Here is a 15259-nt window from a genome sequence, read left to right as displayed (position 1 = left end):
TATTCTTTCCCAATAAAATGCTGCAAACTATTTACATTTGTGACTGCAACATTAGTACAAAAATCAACATACTGCTGGGTTATAACCAAGATTACGAGGAAAACATCTTTGAATAGCCAATATAATAGAAGAAGAGAAAAACAAAAACTTACTGAATCCCACACAAGTTGCTTGTTCAGCTGGAGCTCGAAGTCCTCTTTCAGAAAACTGACATCCCCACCTGTGAAACCAGCTAATTCCTACAAAACAAAATGAAAACAGATTGTCATGTTAAGCAGATGAAACAGGAAATCCACTACACCATCTGTCAATTAAGGTAACTATTGTGTCATTGAACCAAGTTGCCTATAGTAGGATACCTCATAGGTAAAGATTAAATACTTGGTAAGATATGTCCCTGGATGCTTCCTCATTATAAAATGGACTCACCTAATGTTAAACAATACACTCCACCAAGACTTATTCTATAGAATTCAAAGCATGCCAAAGTTCTACATCTTCTTGCCAGGGACCAACAATGCAAAGTTAGGTGTTAGGAATATTTACATTGGAGAAGGGAACTAAATATCACTTGGACAATAAACCTAGATCTCATGCACCATCTCTAAGAAGTGACACTTTCCAGGACATTTTTCTGGACAGACTTAAGAATGTCATGCACTTTTGGATTCTGTATACCAAGAGGCATACAATTCCCACAGTGAAAATTAAGTCCATGGAGCAGGATTTACAGGATTTGTTGAGTCCATTTGAAATCAGATAATTATGGAGGTTAGGATAGGGAATAGCACTTATTGCTATCTTGAAGAATAAACAGGCGTTCTAAATGATTGTGTCAGAATCAGAGAGGTAAATGATCAATCTGTAGGTAAGGAGAGTTTTAAAACTGATAAAGTTGGCAAACAGTACAAGTTACAATTTTTGTGGAGAATACTCCTAAACTGGTGAGTTATGTATGCTTAGGTCGATATGAGCACACTTTGTCTCTGGTCTGGATGTGGAGTAACTGGTAGACTTAATGAAAATAAATACCAGAAGGAAATTGTTTCTTATCTATCACAAATTGGCACCAACAAGACAACAATGAGTAGAAACTAAAAAAAAAGCTGCTGGGATGGGAATATCCCTTGCATGGTAAACCTGTTCACTCAAGTACCGGAGTGCTCAATTATACGTGAAATGGGTACACTGATTGTTAGTTTTGATCTGGCATCACATTAATCTAGCATACGCGCAGTACTCTACCTAGCCCTGTCCCTTCAACACAAGGTCCAGGACCTGACCTAGGGCCTGGAGGGTTCACCAAGTGTGCTCTTATAGTAGACACTGGACTGCTGTCCCTCTCCTGGCCTTTGTACGTAAAGTGGTGTTGACAGTGTATCATCTTTTGTGTATCATTAATGTGACCAAATATTTGTATCTGCGTAAGTGAGAGTGGCCTACTGAACACTCTTGTGTAAAGTTATGGTGTTATGTGAAACCCAGAACATTACGCTGAGTGCGGGTTAATATACAGTGAACATGACACACACATGGAAGTAGGACTCTTTGTGAAAGTGTCAGTATTTAAGTCAGTGGGATTCATTTTGTATTTCCCTGGTAGTAGGATGGCACATAATGAAGGGCGAGGATAGCTTCCACAGCCATGTGGAAGTGTGTTACCTGCATTCCTGTGGCTGGAGGGTGGCAATCCTGAAACTGAAGGAGGGAGGATGGAGACCGGGCTACATTTAGAAATTGCATGTGGACTTTGTTAGCAAGGGACCACTGATTAGTTCTTCCTAAACACCAACATGTGGTATATGGTAGACGTAGATTCTGTTGTTAAATGCGAGGACTTCTTCTATAATTACTGCTTCAGGAAGTCTGCTGTCTGCCAAATGCAGAAAACTCACTCTTCATTACACCTATGTTGATGAGGCTCCCACTTGGAAAAAACCCTTGTGGTACATGCTGTGACAGGGGTCACTTAACACAGTGGCTGAATTTGGAGAACAGTGCGAGAAGGACACCTGGAAGAGAAACAACTCAAACTGATTCTGAATCCAGAGATAGTGGATCTCCACCCTCTGCCTGGAAAATGTGAATAGAAGTGGGACCTAAACCACCCCACTTTCTTCCAGTCTCAAGTTCTTCTTATCTAAGGAGAGTAGTGCTTGTAGAGTACTCGAAGAGCTCCTGTAAAACCAGGGCTGGTGTCGTCGGGCAGCTAGTTATACTCGAAACCATGCAGGGTCACCAATCTTTCCTGCATTGGGTTTGAAGCATTGCCATTTTCTCATTTGCTTATTACTGATGACATGTTCAAGTTGAACAAATTCGTAACGAAGATTTGTTGTAATCTTTTTTGTAAATGTTTATTGGAAATGCAGCTTATATCATCATGAGAGCATTTTAACAATTTTTTGAACATATCATTAGAATTATCACATATTTTCTCTCTTTGTTTCTTTTACTTCACACAGCTCTAGGTATTTATTGACCTATGACTCAAACATATGAGTTCAGAATCACTCATTGGGACTGGGATACCACTCAGCTCTGCCATTACTTACTCTAGGTCCTGAAGAAGTCCCCCCGACCCACCTGGGCACTCTATGGGGCTGAAACATGTTGACCATTTATCTGGACGAATAGGTGTGCTGGACTGGTAACATGTCTAACTGCGCACAACACTGCTTTTATTTCTTCCCATGATCCGAACTGAATAACGTTGCAGTTCAAGTAGCATGAGGATTTTTTAAATTCACCTCAATTGAGCACCCTCACCCTTTTTTGTCACAGATCACTACTGTAATAACCAGTGGTTTCCCTTCAGGTGGAGGAAGCATACAAAAGAAACCCTATGATGATGCTGTCACGTTTTTAAATAAGGCGGAGAACCAAGATATACCGCCTCACGACCTGTTTACGTGTTTGAGGGTTTTTTAAGCAGAGACAGCTAGAACACCAAAATCCCGGTTATAGATACAAGTGATTCATTCCCCATTGATATTTATGAATATTGCATGCAACATCAGACCACTATGCAAATTACACACAATCTATCACCCTCCTGGAAATAACCCTTCTTTCACAGAAGAAATCATAGATATCTTCGCAACAAACGCGAGCCAACACGGCACCCAAATCTTGCTTGGAGACTTCAACCTCCACTAGAATGACCCAAAGGACCCGTTAGTTAACAGCCTTAAATACTTTCTTCTTGACTTCAACTAACACAATTCTGCAACAGCCTCACACATAACAAGGGAGAGACATTATCATTGCGAAAGAACAACTCCATACAACTGGAATGCATCCTCCCCTGTGACTGGTCTGACCACTACCGCATCACATTCCCCAGTTCAATATCAGCGAAAACAAATACCGCTAACTTAATGAAACCCAAAGTATGGAAAATGAGCATGTATAACATTACCCTTAATGAACTGACATCCCTCGTAATAACATCCTTCTACCTCCTGGTGTCATGTCAAATCTCCAAGATCTCACTAACCACTACACCAGCTCCATGGAAAACGTTCTAGACACAATTGCAACCGTAGGCTAAAAAGACTATCCACCAAAGACTCTAAACCATGGTACAACCTAAGCCTTAAGATTGGAAGACGAAACCTAAGACTAGCAAACGAAAGTAGAGATCCTCACCTTCCCACGAACACCTCAAGCATCTAAGATCACTGAGGAACTCCTATTACAAAAGCATTAAAACCTCGAAAGCAAATTTCGTCAGAAACCAACTAGATCAAGCTAGAAACGGACCAAAAAACGCTTTGAGCTTGTTAAACTTCAATCAATTGGCCTACCATATCCTTCCACTGCTTGATCCAGTCAGCTACCAAACTGTGAAGAATGTGCCTCCTTCTTCCTTGAGAAGATGTTAAATAGTAGAACAGAGTTGCTGATTGCATTGACGCACCACCCTCTCTCACCCCACTCTAAACCTCCCCCTTCCCGGTGTGTCATACCATCATGTCGACCGGAGCAAAGCCTCAAAAACAATGCCTCGTGGAACTCTTTCAAAACCGTGGAAGAAAATGCCATTCTCAAAATTCTAGAGCAACTGGAGATAAGCCTATTCCTCGAGTTTTATGAAAAGTGTAAGTGATTTCTGCTTTGTAGACAAAAACCTTGTAATTTTGTTTATCCTGGTATTTTTATTTTTACCTTTTACTTATATCTTTAGTTTTCGAACTTCATACATTAGCACATGGAGAATGAAAACATTGTCTCATCATAACCACATAGCAAAATATTTCATAAAACATTTAAAATTTACAAGTGATAAATCGTGCACTACAAAAAACATCACAAAACTCTTTGACTGACAATTGTGAATAAACAACATCAAAAAAAAAACCAACAAACAACAGTTACTTATGTCGTGTCTCACTAGTTGTGTGCAAAAGAAAGGCAATAGTCTTATGCCATCCTTTAGTATCTACACTTGATATCCGTCCAATTTTTACAAATAATCAATAAAGTTTGAAAAGGGAATTTAGTCCTTAGTTGTGAAGTGGAATTTTACTAAAATTCCTCAATATTTTTTTGAGGATGTGCCGATGCGTTTCGAGTACTGGTATCTCATTCACAGGACTCTCATCAGGGTTTTCTCTTTCTCATCTGTAATAAATGTTTTGTGACATCAAAACATGTATTAGAATCTCCCTCTATTCATCTTTCCTCACTACGAATACTTGTCTGTAAGCCATTGTACCTGAGTGATGTAGTTTCACTCTCCCATACTTCAGCTGGCTGTTCAACCGATGTATTCTTGGTTTAGAGGCCCCTCAGTTTTCTAGAAACAACATCGAGGGCTTTTTAGCAATAAACCTAATGTGAGGTTGTAATCGCAATCGCGATTTTAAACAATTTTGCCTACCTCTTTAATTGCAGCAATAAGTTCTGTAATTTCTTTACGAACGAATTGGACACTGCAAAACATGTGCATAGCTCTTTCTATTATTCAGTGCAGGCTTGAATCTTTACTTTCAATAATAGTCTACAAAGAATGTTGGGTACCTGGTTAAAAAGCACTCTTTCCAGCCGGCTTCAGCTATATTAACACTAAGTGGAGTCGTGACCTTATGGTCCACACAATAGAGACATCACAGAGGCTTTGTAAGAAAGAACTAGAAGATCAGAATTATTATTCAACCAATGTGCAGAATTTAACAGGATGTTAGAGTGAAGAGCCAGGTTTGCAGAAAGGTGAGAAATCTGCAGTTAGATACAGTCTTATCCAGAAAAAGTATTACCAAGGTTTTCTGATAGAGACTTCTAACTGCAGATTCCTCAACTTAAAATAGATACCCAAGCAATACCTTCCTACAGGTGGGTCTGCAAATTGGCTCAAACCAGGAAATCCTGGAGGACCGAACGGGCCAAATGCCAATTTTTAAGGACCTGACTGTCCAAACAATGCAGTGCTTTGTGAATGTGTGGTAGGACGCCCACATAGCAACTCGGCAGATGTCCAGGACAGGTACACCGTGTTCTAATGCAGTAGTAGCGGCCTTGACCCTGGAGGAAGCCCTCATGCAGATGCTTCATAACTGGTGTGCAGCAGTTTTTAATGCAAAGTACTATTCATCGAGAGAGGGTTCTCTTCTGCAGTGCCTTTCGGTTCTCTATGGTCTTTGGTGCGAACAATGTAAAAGGACAGGGCTCCTTTTGTCTCCAAAACGGTGGAGATTCTCCTCACCTTAGAAGGAGGGGGAGGCACGAAGAAAAATCGGCAATCTGATGTTTTTTAGGACATGGAAAGAGGTCACCTCCTTCGAAAGGATGGAGGCACAAGTCGAAAGACCCATTTTGTCCAGGTGAAGCTGGTGTACGGAGGGGTTAAATAAAATAGCTACAAGCTAATGGACCCTCCTGGCTGATGTGAAGACCACTAAGAAGGCAGTCTTAAGAGCTAGGAGTCGGAGCGGACAGCTATGCAGGGCCTCGAATGGGTTGAAAGGGATAGGAGGGAACACATGTTGCAAGCCCTTAAGAAAACGGGTCACAACAGGTGACTTAAACAGGGAGGGCTGATCTAGCAACTGCAAGAAATCTGACATGGCTGACAGCTAATCTTTTACAGTGCCTAAAGGCAAGGCCTTGAGGAGGTAAAGACAGTGCAAACAGTAACACTGCCAACAAGGGGGCCGAAAGTGGGTCAGCATAATGGGAGGAGCACCAAGTCACAAATTATTTTCCAACTGCAGGCATATATAATTTTTGTTGAGGGACGCCTAGCTGCCAAGATGACATCACAAATCTCGAGAGGAAGATCAAAGGCATTCAATTATCATACTTAAGACCTATGCACGAATATGAATTGTGTGTAGGTTCGGGTTCAGGACCCTGCCATGCTGTAGTAACAGTAGGTACTCTAAAGAAAGCAGCCTGATCAGAGGACAGAGGCCCATATTCAGGATACCAAACTTGCCTTGCCCAGCCCAGAGTCCCTAGAAGGCTTGACTTTGATTGGTCATAATCTTCGTGAGAACTTTGGGCAGGCGGTGTAATGACAGTAAGGCATAGAGGAGTCCCAAAATCCAGTCTAAGTGGAATGAGTCCCAGAGCAAGAGCCGCTCTGAAAACACCAATGAGCGGGAGAGGTGGCATTGCGCATTCTCAGCGGTGGCAAAGAAACTTCGACAACGTTCTTCCTATTCTCTGAAGAAACCTTACGCCACTTCGGGTGTAGACGACGTTCATGATCTGCAAGGTATCGGCGTCTGAGTTTGTATGCCCTGGCGTTCAAATATACTTTTAGGTGCTGCATGACCAGGAAGATGTCCTGTTGCCCCAGAGGCACTGGGCCTCCTGGCACAGGATACACGACCCCACTCTGCCTTCATTGTTTCAAAACCACTTGGCAGTGGTATTTTCTGTGAACAACTGAACCAACCTCCTTTTGATAGATACGAGGAAGGCTTTCAAAACCAAGCAAATTCCTGTCAGCTCCAGAATACTGATGTGGTGTTGGGACTTTGCCAGAGTCTATTGATCTTCACCTCTCCCAGGTGGCCGACCCAACCCGGAAACGATGCATTGGTCACCACGGTCAGTTCCGGGCGTGGAAGGGGGAGGAGTCTGCTGCTGGTCCAATCGCAGTACATTAGTCACCACTGCAGATCTTTTGCAGTCTCCTTTAAAATTTGGACCAGATCTGAGAGATTCCCCTGGTGCTGCACCCACTGGGATTTCAGGTCCTAGTGCAGTGCCCGCATGTGCTGTTTTGCATGCTTTACACAACAGGATGCGAGCGACTCAATCATTCTCACCAGGGCAGAGGTTGAAATGTCAAGATCATCAGTGGGGAGGGGGAGGGCACTGCCTGGAGAGAGCCTGCCTTCAGCAGCCATTAGTTGAGGTAAGGGAACGCTGGGATTCCTGCCCTCCGAAGGTGTGCTGCAACCATCACAATTACTTTAGTGAACACCCAGTGAGGCCAAAAGGGAGCACAGAAAACTGGATACGCCCGTTAGCTTGCAGGACGGGAATGTGAAAATAAGCATACTGCAAGTCCAACGCTACCATCCAGTCTCCAGGGCAGACAGAACCTGAGCCAAGGTGAACATCTTTAATTCCACTTTTTTCAGGAAGAGGTTGCAAGGGCGCATATTTAGTGTGGGGCAGAGACCTCAGTCCCTTTTCGGCAACAGAAAGTAGCATAAATAACAAACACATCCTACTTATGGTGCTGGCACTGCTTTGGCCAACAAAACCGGCACTTCCTTCCGAAGCAAGGAGGGATGGTCCACAGTAAGCTGTTCCGTGGATGCTGGTAAAGGTGGAGGGATTTCCACAAATGGAAGGACATAAGCCCTCTGCGTAATTTGGGGTTGGAAGGAAATGCATTTGGGTTGACCTTAACAGTTCAGGCAATCATGCGGTGCAAAGGAGCCCTATGCAAGGTTTAGCCCAGGTCCCCAAAAGAACAGCTATGAGGGCCTCATTAAAGGAGAGGAATGGTATGGCAGAGCTCGCCCCGGGTGCCGCATCAATAGCAAGACTTTGATCTTGACCTCTGCGGCAGGCAGTTGTAGGTCAAGGATCTCCACTGCCTTCGCATCACAGTTGCAAAAGTAAAGGAGAGGTATCCAGTCCACTAGCATCACCCAGTTCCTCATACCAGTTGTCTTCTTGGTTGAAGTAATCCTAAAAAGGTCCATACCCTTCTTCTTCACCGCCACGACTTAAGGTGGGAAGGCCTGTCTAAAGGTAGCAAGTCCAGAGGTGAATACAGCCTGGACGGTACTATCGGAGTGAGAAGCAACAAGGTGGCACAATTTGGCAGTCGGAAATGACAATAGGCTTGTTGTCCAGTGGCATCAGAAGGACCAGGGTCAGGATGGGTGGAGGCACCTATAACTGCATCATACCAGATCCGGTGGCAGATCCAGAGGTCCCGGCAGCGCTCAGAGGAGATGGGAGGGGGCAGTAACATAGCAGAACCTCTCAACTCCGTGTGGCTTGAAAACAGAGTGGGGGGGGGGGGGGGGGGGGGGGGGGGGTTGTTCCGTGGAAAATTGGGTAAGTGCAGAATGGGACCGGCACTGGCTCCACAGGTACAGTACTTCAAAGCACATCATTTGGATGCAGAGGTTGAAGAATGCTTAGACTACTTCTTCTTGTGCTTCTTGGTCTTACTTAACTTCGTGGAAGATGTGTTGGAATTGGAAGACAACCGTGAGTGGGAAAGTCGCAAGCAGTGGCGCAGAACGTCCTTTGGAGTGGGACAAGGAGCTACGTTGAGCCTTCTTCTACCACTATGTCAGGAGCTTCATCGCTCGTTCGCAGATCGCCTCCGGATGCATTGACTAGCACTCGGAGCAGCCCTTGGAGTTGTGGCCCAGGCACCAGAGAGAGACCAAATGTGGACCACACACAAACATCAGTCTGTGACATTCATCACAAGATTACAAACCTGTACCTTTGTTAGGGGATATTGTCCTAGCACACTGGGAACAAATTACTCAAAAACGGTCAACAAAAAGTCAAAAAATGTCAAAAATTGACTGAGGTACTTTCCGGATCCACACTGTTGGTGCAGAAAGAAAGAAACTGATGTCAGACTGAAACCCTAATATCTATTTAGGCACAGGGAACATCACATCCAGCGCAGATGACGGTGACACTAAGCCAATCGATGCCACATAGCAGAGATACTGCCCAAGATTTTCCAGATCTAGTCTGACAACTGGGGATTTTCTAAAGGTGAGGAATCTGTGAGTGCACCTGAAAACAGAAGTTTTTAATCAAATTATACATCCTTTTAGAAAGCCATAGTGATTAGCTTTGGGGGAAAATAAGTCACCTAATAACCCTGAGTTCTACTGGCTGTTATGTTTTTTTAAAGTCCAATTACAAACTTTTCACTAAGATTCTATTGTCCTGCATGATGCACATTGCTCTAAAAATCATTCATAGGGTTCAAACTGGGTATTTCCATTCAAGTCAATTACAATAAACACAAATTGTCGAGATGGCTTTATATCTTGTTATTGGACGGCTTTATTTATGACACTTGCGAAATATAAATTTCCCAAACAGTTTTTACCTACTCTTCAAATCTGTTTAAGGGTGCAGTAGTCAGAATCAGTATTAATTCAAAAGCAATATGGTCAATAATAATAAATAGAGGTACTGGAAGCAGTGTCTGATGTCATCTAGGATAGTTACATCTTTTTGCAAATCCTTGGTGTCGATCATACGCAATGACGCTTTAATTCATCCACCATTAGCAGCAGTATCTAAACTAAAATTATTTACAGGTGACATTTTTTATTTGAAAAGCAGAGGAAGATAATTCAAAACAAATTTGATAGAATCCATGAGTTTACAGAGATAGGGGTATAAAATCCCTCATTCACAGTCCAAGATCTTACTAATGCTGATGTGAGTGCCAGAAAAACTAAGACAACAATTCTCTCCTACATGACCAATTTGTCATCTAGGGATATTTGTTCCATAATTTTATTTAGATTTATATCAGTTAAAATATATCACTACCCTTTAACCCCTTCGAGGCTAATGACGAGCTGGGCTCGTCATGGCGCTTACCTGCCGTGCGCGGATGACAAGGCCAGCTCGTCATAAAACAATGAAAAACAATAATTTGCAGCACAGGACGGGAAAACGCCTAGCAGCCATGGGTTTAAAAGGTTTGTATCTTTCTAAAGCAATCGATTTGTTACCTTTACCTCTAAATGGTCAAGTATCTCTTATTAAAATGTCAAATCTATAATTTTTATTTGTTTGTCCAAATTAAGATGAATTATACCTAATTTCAATAAAATTATGCATTAATTTGTTGATTTATATGGAATGATAAACATTCACAGATTCAACTTTAATCACTACAATTAAATAAAGAGCAATGTGGTCTATATTTGGTAAACAACGTTAATGACAAGTTTTTCTTCCCGCATGGAATCACAACGCGGTTACCACGACTGTGTTGTGATTCCGCATACCATTACGCCGCAAGTCGGAACAACGACTTGCGGAGGGGGGGGGGAGGTGTTGGATTTAAAATCCAACACCTTCCCTAGTGTCCGCACAGACTGGAGTTGGAATAGTAAACTATACTATTCCAACATCCAGCGCCCCCCCCCTCCGCAAGTCGTTGTTCTGACTTGCGGAGAAATGGTATGCGGAATCACAACACGGTCGTGATAACGACCACGTTGTGATTCCATGCGGAAAGAAAGACTGCGGGACAAAGAGGTATATTCCTTTATTTGTCTTTTTTTAGATTGTATTATCAAGCGCTATATTCAATAGCCTAACGGGTATTAATTATGATGTGGTGTTTCATAATAATTTTTTTCTTGACAAGAGAACTAAAGAATCAGGAATTGATCTTCCAGTCTTTCTAAAATCAGCAAAACGTTCAAAAAGAAACGCTAGGTTCAAGTCACTACAGGCAATACCACTGCGGCTTGAGCAGCTGTTTAAAGAATCTGTAGGATTGCTGACTGCCATTTTTCCATCTCCCTACAAGAGTATCTATACTTGGACTTGGGAGATATCAAAGAACTCAATTGGGAGGTGGAACGGAAATGGGTTTAATCAAGTTGGTGTCAAATTAATTGTGGAAAGCTTGAGCGGAAATCAATCAGATTTTTCATAAAAGAAGTCCATCACTCTGGTTTAGTTTTGCTCAAATACGTAGCTTCAAAAAAATAAAAATAAAACTTTCATGCATGGTGAATGATTTTGCCTATATGATTGGTAAGCTATTTTTTTTATAAAGAAATTTCTTGGGTGGGAGGCGGTCAGAAATTGTTATAAGGTGCTGCATCAAAATGTGAACACCCTTGAAATCCCCAAATTTTTAGACTAAATCAGAAATGCCACAGATTCAAATATAACATCAAGCGAATGGCAGGTGATTTCCACCATGCATCACCAAGTACTGGGGCAGCCAATTTTAAAAGGAGTTTTTTTTCCCAAAATGGATATTGTACTACACTCCTAGTGCCTTACATAAGATATATCCCTCTGTGCAGGAGCAATGTTTGATATATCATGTTGCCAAATTTGCATGGTATTTCATATTTATTGCTATTACCAATCACCTCTTCTTCAGCATTGAACGTCAAGATAAATAGCACTTCTACAGAGCATTCGTTACCAAAATGATTCAGGTGCGAATGTCTAAATATTTATGTCATGTCATAATAATAATAATAATGGTTTAGCCATATTTCATGCTATCTGGCACATTTTTGATGATTTTTTCTGCCTGTTGGACAGACTCCATGTGATCCAAATGTGGCATCCTGTCTTCTGTTACATGTGCCATTGAGAACACAGATTTTGCCTTACTTATGGGCACCACAGCGGCTGCCCACTAGGGAGAGTCACATTTGAGGCTTGTGTTCTAGTGCACAATGCCCTATATCAGTCAGGGGCCTCTTACAGCAGAGCCACATTTGTATTCTACAATCCTTCTAGACAGTTGAGATTCGTCAACAAATTGTTGGCAGAGATCCCCAGAATTCAGTGCACAAGAGAGGGAGGAAGGTCCTTAAAGTATCTGTGATTGGCAGCCTGGAATCAGCTTCCTCCGGAGATGTGGGCAGTGAGTGATGTCGCATTGTTTAAGAAAAAACTGAAAACCTGGCTTTTTGTGCAGGCTTATTCCTCTGTAGCACACTTTCTGACCTATGCTGTCTCGCACCCGGACATTCCTTGGAGTAGCAGCGTGTGCTACAAATTGCTATCATCATCATCATCATCATAAATATATTGAGAAATATTAGTGATAAGATTTTTATTGAAATCGATTTGTATGTAATCTGATTTTATAAAGCAGTATATTTATAATCTGAACCCTATCAATTTTATGTATAACTGTTTTTACTGATTGCACTTTAACACTGTTTTTACTGATTGCACTTTTACCTTTGAACAATTTTTGGGATGTAATATTTATCCCTTCGACACCGCACAATAATTTTGTTTTAAATAAGAGCTACTGTGTACCTAAGATCAATGGTTATTGTAGTCACAATTGCAGACATGAGCCAGGTATATTAGCTTTGCCAATTTTAGTTTCTAACTCTGTACAGTGAGAAGCCACAACCATGGTAACTACCGTCTGCCCAAACTCACTTGCTAACATAAAGTGGTGATTATTCTATTATGGCAAAGACAATTCCATTGAACTAAACTGCGTCACAGAAACAATAGTGCTCAAGAATGTCAACCAGATATGTATGCATAACCCAAGTGTGAGGTTTTGGAAAATTGTCCTTCTGAAGGGTCACCCTAGAATTTTTGCCTTCCTCCTCTTTTTGCTGAATTCATTTTGTTGGCCTTAGAACTGCTAACCAGTTCTAATGTGCATGTGCTTCTCCCCTAAACATGATGGAATTGGTGTATACATGATTGCCATATGTAATTTACTTTTAAGTCCCTAGAAGAATGTATACCCTGCATCCAGGCTCTATAATCTAAATGGTACTAGTGGGTCTGCAGCATTGGTTGTGCCACCCACACAAGTAGCCTTTCAAACTAGTCTCATTGGAAGGCCTGTGTGTGTGGTTTACTGCCACTTCGACTTGCATTTAAAACCAATTGCCAAGCCTTAAACTCCCCTTTTATTACACATAACACATCCCTAAGGTAGGCCTTAGATATCCCTATGGACAGGGTGCTATGTAACTAAAAGGTAGGACATGTACTGGTAGTAACAAACAGCTAAATTAATTTTTCACTACTATGAGATCTACTCCTCTCATTGGCTAGTATTGTGAATTCTTTAAACAAACATTTAGACTAATTCCCGATTGGAAAAGAGTAGCTGCATCACATTTTATATTTTGGAATGCCAATGATAAATCATCATTAATGGTAAAGTTGGATTTAACATTACTATTTTAGAAATACCACTTTTAGAAAGTGAGCATTTCTCTGCTCCTACTGCTCTGTGGGCCTTCAGCCTATCTTCAATACATGTCTGGGCTGGGTGACCGCTACACTTTGTTCATTCCCTCTAGACTGCCACAAACACAGGAAGGGGATGTGTAACAGAGAACTCTGAATTAATCTGCATTCTGATAGCTCTTCCTGGGCAGAATGAGAGGGGAGTGCGGGGGCTGACGTTTACACCTGACTAGGCAGTACCATGTTTACCACACAAAGTTTATATTACCACCTATTGATAGTCTCGAGCCAGGGCTGGGAAGAAAGAGCATATGTTCACTTCAAAGACCCTATATTAACAACAACTAAGGAGTGACTAAGTGCAAACGAATAAAGAATATTTTAAAAAAAAATCTTTTTAGTGTCTTTTTCTTTATATATATCTCTCTTACTATCCCCCTCAAGAACAAAGAAACCCCTTAAAGAAAAATATTCCTAAGGGGAACCAATGTCCCTGTGTGATTTCCAGAAGGAAAGGAAAATCTTATCTTTTTTGTAAAAAGACCCTCACTCACCACTAGTTGGTGACATGCTTCATCATTGGGTCCCCGCTGGGGTGGCCGAATGCCCCCCCCAGCGTGCTACAACGCCTGATTTACAGCGGAGCGGGATGTGGTGAGTGCAACAGTGCCCAAATTAAGGTGTGAGTGTAACTGTGGGTGCAAAATTAAAAAATACAAGGTTGTTGCCTATACAAAAATCTTTAATACCGGCCTACCTGTATTAGGTTAAAAACAAAGTGGGCGGACAGCTAGGTCCTGTCTTAGGAAACCTGTGTTCTTTAAAACAAACAACTGGTCAACATGTTTCTGCTGCTACAACTGCAAATTCGCTCAGCATTTGTCAGGACCTAAATTATGTCCTCCGGTGGTGTACGCACGCTAAGGCGCGCCCTCCCGTGAGGCTCTAAATGTGAAAAATTCTTTTGAAGTTTAGACCATATAGTGTTATTCACGGTTAGTAGCCGTGGTAGCTCACTGCGATTTGCAGGGGCACAAAAAACCTGTGGAGAGGGAAAGAAAAAGATTTTTTGTTTAAATATTCTTTATTCGTTTGCACTTAGTCACTCCTTAGTTGTAGTTAATATATTGACTGGGGTACAGGAGTGCCTGCTCATGCCCTTTCTCTCTAGTTGTTACTTGATACACTTCAAAGACCCTTCTTTGAAGTCATCCCACTTCAAAGGCACAACTGGGTATAAGTACCTGTACTTTGTACTAAGACAGTATACTACTGGGCCTGTGAAGAACTCTGCCAGCAGTAAAGACTGTTGTGCTACAACAATTCCACTTTGCCTAACTGCTGCTCTAAAGGAACTGTTCTTTCTGCTTTGCTGAGCTGCCCTGCTGCCTGCTGATCTCTGCCCTGCTGAGGAGAAAGACTGGACCGATCTCAATTTAACCCAGAGTGACTCCAAGGGCTTGCCCCCTGTTCTGAAGTGTCAGGGCCATCAAAGACTTCCTGCAACTCTGCAACAACACCTGGACTCTACAATCTGTGGGTCCTACCATGCCAAGTGGTGCCAATCCAGTCCTGAGCCCTTGAAAGGTGATTTTAGCTGTCCAGAACCATCAAAATCAACGCAGTGATGATTTTCTGTCAATCGGAATCGATTCATTGCCGTTCGACACAGGAACTGTTCAATGTTATTGCTTCGACAGACTGCATGACTTAACGCCGGCAGACAGCAAAGCTTGGCAACGACGTAGAGCTCCATTGGAAAGGAGCTCATCGACAAAGCCTTCACCGACAGCACAGATCAGCACTGATGCTTCGCCTCCATCCACAAGATCGTTGATGACAACGCGCCTCCTCGACCCCTCCC

The 15259-nt window shown here is 42.2% G+C and overlaps 1 protein-coding gene across 1 annotated transcript in view; it reads right to left on the bottom strand.

Moving 5' to 3' along the window:
• The window catches only part of SAMM50 (SAMM50 sorting and assembly machinery component), a 199078-nt gene that overhangs the window by 68618 nt on the left and 115201 nt on the right, over positions 1–15259 (bottom strand). The window contains exon 10 of the mRNA XM_086952726.1: positions 153–239. Within this exon, the coding sequence (XP_086808852.1) occupies positions 153–239 (87 nt within the window). The remainder of the gene's footprint in view (positions 1–152; positions 240–15259) is intronic.

The sequence above is a fragment of the Lissotriton vulgaris genome, chromosome 1_2, assembly GCF_964263255.1.
Source record: "Lissotriton vulgaris chromosome 1_2, aLisVul1.2, whole genome shotgun sequence".
NCBI lineage: Eukaryota > Metazoa > Chordata > Amphibia > Caudata > Salamandridae > Lissotriton > Lissotriton vulgaris.
This window is presented reverse-complemented; position numbering and strand designations above follow the sequence as displayed.